General features: G+C 47.6%; 1 protein-coding gene across 1 annotated transcript; it reads right to left on the reverse strand.

The window, feature by feature from the left end:
• Positions 1-210: 210 nt before the first annotated feature.
• On the reverse strand, positions 211-1,375 carry LOC128048736 (transcriptional adapter 2-beta-like). Its single transcript, XM_052641161.1, is given in 2 exon segments — positions 211-1,030; positions 1,032-1,375. Coding segments are annotated over 2 exon segments (1,164 nt in total).
• Between the last annotated feature and the right edge of the window lie 6,213 nt (positions 1,376-7,588).

Genomic DNA, 7,588 nt, shown 5'->3' on the forward strand with positions numbered 1-7,588 from the left:
AATTGATACCCTAAAAAAAGGGGTCGATTTGTTTAAAAAAAAGACCAACAATGCGGGGGGGGCGGGAAGCGTTTCCTCTCCCCCTCCCGCCCACCCCCTTTCGTTTTGGCTCACAAAGCTTTTTTTTTCTCTTTGCTGTCGGTGTGGCTCTCGCGCGACCATCCGTCTGTCCGTCCGTCCGTCCGTCCCGGGCGCTCCGGACGGCGGGCTTCAGGAGGCGTCCCTGGATATCCACCCGCTCTCGGTGAGGAAGCTCAGGATCCTCTTCTTGAGGACTTTGTCCAGGTAGCTGGGCAGGCGGCTCTTGGAGGGGATGCCCTGGCGCTTCTGCAGGGCGCTTCTGTCCTTGATGATGATGGTCTTCACGGTCACGTAGCGCGCGGGGCTCAGGTTCAGCGAGCTGCACAGCACCTTCTCGCGGTCCGACAGGAGCTCGAAGCCTGGCAGGTGCTCGATGGCCGAGAACTCACCGTCCCGGCCGTCCTCCTTGCCGCGCTTGGCGCCCCCTGCTGCCGCGGCAGCAGCCGCAGCCGCCTTGTTCTCCTTGCGCTTCTCGCGCTTGTGCCGGGCCGCCTCGTACTCCGCCGACTCTTCCATCTTGGTGATGCCGTTGCGCCGGTAGCGCTGCAGCTCGCGGATCTTCGCGCGCAGCATCTTCTCCTTGTGCATGTTCTCAAACAGGTCATCGAACTCCTTGCACGACATGAACTGGTAGAGCGGCCGCAGCTTGAGCCGCAGCTCCTTCTCCTCCTTGGTGACCTTGCGCCGCGCCGCCCGCCCCTTCTCCTTCTTGTCCTTGCCCAGGAAGGCGGGCACCAGGTTGTAGTCACGCGCGATGTTCTTGCGCCGCTGCCGCTCACGGAGCTTGCGCACGTACATGTCCACGTGCGCGCGCTTCAGCTCGATCTCCACGTCGTCGTCGTCGTAGTTGACCGAGAGCCCGCTGATGAGCGTCTCGGCGTCCTGGTCGTACTCGATCTCGTAGTCATCCCGCAGCGGCATGTAGCCCAGCTGCTGCTGCTCGGCCACCCAGATGTATGCTTACGTAATGCTCCATCACTTCCTGGGGGGTCCGGGAAGCGCCGACGTGGGCTGCCATGTCCTCCCAGTTCCCGAAGCCGAACTGCTCGATGGCATCCAGCAGCAGCTGCTTCTCGCGGCTGGTCCAGCCGCCCTCGGCCTCGGGCCCCCAGAGCGTGAAGCGCCCGCCGTCCACCAGCTGGTAGCCGTGGTAGCGGCGGTGGTGGCCGATCTCCGCGCCGGCGGAGAAGCACTCGGGGCACAGCTCGATGTCCTGGCACTCGGTGCAGCGGAAGCGCAGCGGGCTCACCTCGGCCAGGCAGTACACGCAGTACTTCTTGCCGAGCTCCGCCATCTTCCGCCACCGGGGCCCCGCCGCCCCGCGCTCCAGCGAAACCGCCGCCCCGCGCTCCAGCGAAACCGCCGCCCCGCGCTCCAGCGAAACCGCCGCCCCGCGCTCCAGCGAAACCGCCCCGCCCCAGGCGCCCGCTGCAGCCGGCCTGCCGGGCCCCGCGTCCCGCCTCAGCGCGCAGGCGCCCTCGGGCCGGCCCGGCCGCGCACCGCGCAGGCGCCCTGTTTCCTAGTTTTTAAAGGAATCTCTATACCACCTTCCATAGTGGCTGTGTCAATTTACATTCCCACCAGCAGTGCAAGAGCATTCCCTTTTCTTCACACCCTCGCCAGCATTTACTGTTTGTAGATTTTTGATGACGGCCGTTCTGACCAGTGTGAGGTGATATCTCATTGAGTTTTTATCTGCATTTCACTAATGATGAGTGGTTCCAAATAGGAAAAGGAGTATGTCAAGGCTGTATATTGTCACCCTACTTATTTAACTTATATGCATAGTACATCATGAGAAATGCTGGGCTGGAGGAAGCACAAGCTGGAATCATGAATGCTGGGAGAAATATCAATAACCTCAGATATGCAGATGATACCACCCTTATGGCAGAAAGTGAAGAAGAACTAAAGAGCCTCTTGATGAAAGTGAAAGAGGAGAGTGAAAAAGTTGGCTTAAAGCTCAGCATTCAGAAAACGAAGATCATGGCATCTGGTCCCATCACTTCATGGCAAATAGATGGGGAAACAGTAGAAACAGTGGCTGACTTTATTTTTCTGGGCTCCAAAATCACTGCAGACGATGACTGCAGCCATGAAATTAAAAGACGCTTACTCCTTGGAAGAAAAGTTATGACCAACCTAGACAGCTGATTAAAAAGCAAAGACATTACTTTGTCAACAAAGGTCTGTCTAGTCAAGGCTATGGTTTTTCCAGTGGTCATATATGGATGTGAGAGTTGGACTGTGAAGAAAGCTGAGTGCCGAAGAATTGGTGCTTTTGAATTGTGGTGTTGGAGAAGACTCTTGAGAGTCCCTTGGACTGCAAGGAGATCCAACCAGTCCATTCTGAAGAAGATCAGTCCTGGGTGTTCTTTGGAAGGACTGATGCTAAAGCTGAAACTCCAGTACTTTGGCCAGTCAACTCTTCCAGTGTGAAGAGCTGACTCATTGGAAAAGACTCTGATGCTGGGAGGGATTGGGGGCAGGAGGAGAAGGGGACGATAGAGGATGAGATGGCTGGATGGCATCACTGACTCGATGGACGTGAGTCTGAGTGAACTCCGGGAGTTGGTGATGGACAGGGAGGCCTGGCATGCTGCGATTCATGGGGTCACAAAGAGCTGGACACGACTGAGTGACTGAACTGAACTGAACTGATATATTCTTTTCCATTGGTTCTATATATTCGTTTCCATATATTCATTTCAGAACAGCTGCTCTCAGCTGCTGTTCTGCATGCACTTATGTGTCTGAAGGTGTATTCCTGATGTATCTGTGGAGAGAGAGATACTCCATGTCCACCTACTCCTGCACTGTCTTGTTCTCTCCACAAGTCTGTTTTCTGTGTCTGTGAGTCTGTTTCTCTTCCATATGTTCTTTCTCACATGACTTTTCTTTTTTAGGAGGGATATACTGTTTCATGTCCTTTGGTGTCACACTTAGAACCATGTGTGTATGCCAATTTTATGCACATATTTACTAATGCTTCATTTTGTACATTTCATGTTTAATCCATGTGGATTTCCCTTTCAAGTAACAAAAATGCTATTTCAGATAAAAACAAAATAAAAAAGTCACCAGTTCCTCTTAAATATGTGGGCAGACACAAAAAACTACTTTTGTATAATTTGATTTATAGGAAACATTGAGAATATGTAAAGAAACAGAATGAAAGGGGATTAGGGGTTGCCAGGGGCTGGGGGAGGGAGGAATTGGGGACTGCATGGATCAGATAAAGGGTTTTATTTGGAAGAATAAAGTATTTTGAAACTAGACAGTGGTGATTGTTGTATAGTGTTGTGAATGTACTTAATGGTCTAGAATTGCAAAGTTAAAAAGGCTTAAATTTTATTATTTTATTCCTTTTTCACATTTACAAGTCTTTACCTAATGTGTTTTTATAAGTAAATTGTAGGCAAATACCATTTATTTTCTGCAGCACCTAGCTAGTTGCTCTGGGCATATTGACTCAGTTCAGTCAGTCAGTTCAGTTGCTCAGTTGTGTCCGACTCTGCGACCCCATGAATCGCAGCACGCCAGGCCTCCCTGTCCATCACCAACTCCCGGAGTTCACTCAGATTCACATTCATCGAGTCAGTGATGCAATCCAGCCATCTCATCCTCTGTCGTCCCCTTCTCCTCCTGCCCCCAATCCCTCCCAGCATCAAATTCTTTTCCAGTGAGTCAACTCTTCTCATGAGGTGGCCAAAGTACTGGAGTTTCAGCTTTAGAATCATTCCTTCCAAAGAAATCCCAGGATTGATCTTCAGAATGGACTGGTTGGATCTCCTTGCAGTCCAAGGGACTCTCAAGAGTCTTCTCCAACACCACAGTTCAAAAGCATCAATTCTTCGGTGCTCAGCCTTCTTCACAGTCGAACTCCCACATCCATACATGACTATTGGAAAAACCATAGCCTTGACTAGATGGACCTTAGTCGGCAAAGTAATGTCTCTGCTTTTGAATATGCTGTCTAGGTTGGTCATAACTTTTCTTCCAAGGAGTAAGCGTCTTTTAATTTCATGGCTGCAGTCATCATCTGCAGTGATTTTGGAGCCCCCCAAAATAAAGTCTGACACTGTTTCCACTGTCCCCATCTATTTCCCATGAAGTGATGGGACCAGATGCCATGATCTTCGTTTTCTGAATGTTGAGCTTTAAGCCAACTTTTTCACTCTCCTCTTTCACTTTCATCAAGAGGCTCTTTAGTTCCTCTTCACTTTCTGCCATAAGGGTGGTGTCATCTGCGTATCTGAGGTTATTGATATTTCTCCTGGCAATCTTGATTCCAGCTTGTGTTTCTTCCAGTCCAGCGTTTCTCATGATGTACTCTGCATAGAAGTTAAATAAGCAGGGTGACAATATACAGCCTTGACATACTCCTTTTCCTATTTGGAACCAGTCTGTTGTTCCATGTCCAGTTCTAACTGTTGCTTCCTGACCTGCATACAGATTTCTCAAGAGGCAGGTCGGGTGGTCTGGTATTCCCATCTCTTTCAGAATTTTCCACAGTTTATTGTGATCCACACAGTCAAAGGCTTTGGCATAGTCAATAAAGCAGAAATAGATGTTTTTCTGGAACTCTCTTGCTTTTTCCATGATCCAGCAGATGTTGGCAATTTGATCTCTGGTTCCTCTGCCTTTTCTAAAATCAGCTTGAACATCAGGAAGTTCACGTTTCACGTATTGCTGAAGAATTGGCTTGGAGAATTTTGAGCATTACTTTACTAGCGTGTGAGATGAGTGCAATTGTGCGGTAGTTTGAGCATTCTTTGGCATTGCCTTTCTTTGGAATTGGAATGAAAACTGACCTTTTCCATTCCTGTGGCCGCTGCTGAGTTTTCCACATTTGCTGACATATTGAGTGCAGCACTTTCACAGCATCATCTTTCAGGATTTGAAAAAGCTCAACTGGAATTCCATCACCTCCACTAGCTTTGTTTGTAGTGATGCTTTCTTAGGCCCACTGGACTTCACATTCCAGGATGTCTGGCTCTAGATTAGTGGTCACACATCATGATTATCTGGGTCGTGAAGATCTTTTTTGTACAGTTCTTCTGTGTATTCTTGCCACCTCTTCTTAATATCTTCTGCTTCTGTTAGGTCCATACCATTTCTGTCCTTTATTGAGTCCATCTTTGCATGAAATGTTCCCTTGGTATCTCTAATTTTCTTGAAGAGATCTCTAGTCTTTCCCATTCTGTTCTTTTCCTCTATTTCTTTGCATTGATCGCTGAAGATGGCTTTCTTATCTCTTCTTCCTATTCTCTGGAACTCTGCATTCAGATGCTTATATCTTTCCTTTTCTCCTTTGCTTTTTGCTTCTCTTCTTTCACAGCTATTTGTAACGCCTCCCCAGACAGCCATTTTGGTTTTTTTTGCCTTTCTTTTCCATGGGGATGGTCTTGATCCCTGTCTCCTGTACAATGTCAAGAACCTCATTCCATAGTTCATCAGGCACTCTATCTATCAGATCTAGGCCCTTAAATCTACTTCTCACTTCCACTGTATAATCATAAGGGATTTGATTTAGGTTATACCTGAATGGTCTAGCGGTTTTCTCTACTTTCTTCAAATGAAGTCTGAATTTGGCAATAAGGAGTTCATGATCTGAGCCACAGTCAGCTCCTGGTCTTGTGTTTGTTGACTGTATAGAGCTCTCCATCATTCTCTGCAAGGTGTCTTTGACCTGGGTAACCAGTCCCTGGAAAAGCGTTCTTTTTTTTTTTTTTAAAATTTATTGCTGGATTGATTTTTGGCTCTACTGGTTCTTCACTGTTGCTCAGGTTTTTCTCTAGTTGTAGTGAGTGTGGGCTACTTTCTAGTTTCTCTCTATACAGTAGTTTCTCTTGTTACGGCTTTAGGGCACAGTAATGGCAGCATATGGACTTAGTCACGTCCAAGGAGTGGTGGCTGCATGGGCACAGGAGGGCCTAGAGGAGCCATCCCACGTTGAAGGTCAGGAAGGGCGGCGGGAGGAGATACCCCTCATCCAAGGTAAGGAGCAGTGTCTGTGCTTTGCTGGAGCAGCCATGAAGAGATGCTCCACGCCCAAGGTAAGAGAAACCCAAGTAAGATGGTAGGTGTTGCAAGAGGGCATCAGAGGGCAGACACACTGAAACCATACTCACAGAAAACTAGTCAATCCAATCACACTAGGACCACAGCCTTGTCTAACTCAATGAAACTAAGCCATGCCCGAGGGGCAACCCAGGGCAGGCGGGTCATGGTGGAGAGGTCTAACAGAACGTGGTCCACTGGAGAAGGGAATGGCAAACCACTTCAGTATTCTTGCCTTGAGAACCCCATGAACAGTATGAAAAGGCAAAATGATAGGATACCAAAAGAGGAACTCCCCAGGTCAGTAGGTGTCCAGTATGCCACTGGAGATCAGTGGAGAAATAACTCTAGAAAGAATGAAAGGATGGAGCCAAAGCAAAAATAATACCCAGCTGTGGATGTGACTGGTGATAGAAGCAAGGTCCGATGCTGTAAAGAGCAATATTGCATAGGAACCTGGAATGTCAGGTCCATGAATCAAGGCAAATTGGAAGTGGTCAAACAAGAGATGGCAAAAAAAAAAAACAAAAACAAAAACAAAAACAAAAAACAAAAACAAAAACAAAAAAAAACCAAGAGATGGCAAGAGTGAATGTCGACATTCTAGGAATCAGCGAACTAAAATGGACTGGGATGGGTAAATTTAACTCAGATGACCATTATATCTACTGCTGCGGGCAGGGATCCCTCAGAAGAAATGGAGTAGCCATCATGGTCAACAAAAGAGTCTGAAATGCAGTACTTGGATGCAGTCTCATAAATGACAGAATGATCTCTGTTCATCTCCAAGGCAAACCATTCAATATCACGGTAATCCAAGTTTATGCCCCAACCAGTAATGCTGAAGAAGCTGAAGTTGAATGGTTCTATGAAGACCTACAAGACCTTTTAGAACTAACACCTAAAAAAGATATCCTTTTCATTATAGGGGACTGGAATGCAAAAGTAGGAAGTCAAGAAACACCTGGAGTAACAGGCAAATTTGGCCTTGGAATGCAGAATGAAGCAGGGCAAAGACTAATAGAGTTTTGCCAAGAAAATGCACTGGTCATAGCAAACACCCTCTTCCAACAACACAAGAGAAGATTCTACACATGGGCATATTGACTACTGAAAATAAAACACAAATTTTAAGTGTTTGTATGATTTTAGTGATATGAAATTGAGCAGAGGGTTATTTGAATCACAGCAAACTTTACATTTGATAAGCCCTAGCTTCCCTGGTGGCTCAGAGGGTAAAGTGTCTGCCTGCAGTGTGGGAGACCCGGGTTCAATCCCTGGGTTGGGAAGATCCCCTGGAGAAGGAAATGGCAACCCACTCCAGTATTCTTGCCTGGAGAATCCCATGGACAGAAGAGCCTGGTAGACTACAGTCCACGGTGTTGCAAAGAGTCTGACACGACTGAGCGACTTCACTTTCTTTCTTTTTCTTTTTTTCTGTTCA

Source organism: Budorcas taxicolor, chromosome 5 (assembly GCF_023091745.1).
Source record: "Budorcas taxicolor isolate Tak-1 chromosome 5, Takin1.1, whole genome shotgun sequence".
NCBI classification, from domain to species: Eukaryota; Metazoa; Chordata; class Mammalia; order Artiodactyla; family Bovidae; genus Budorcas; species Budorcas taxicolor.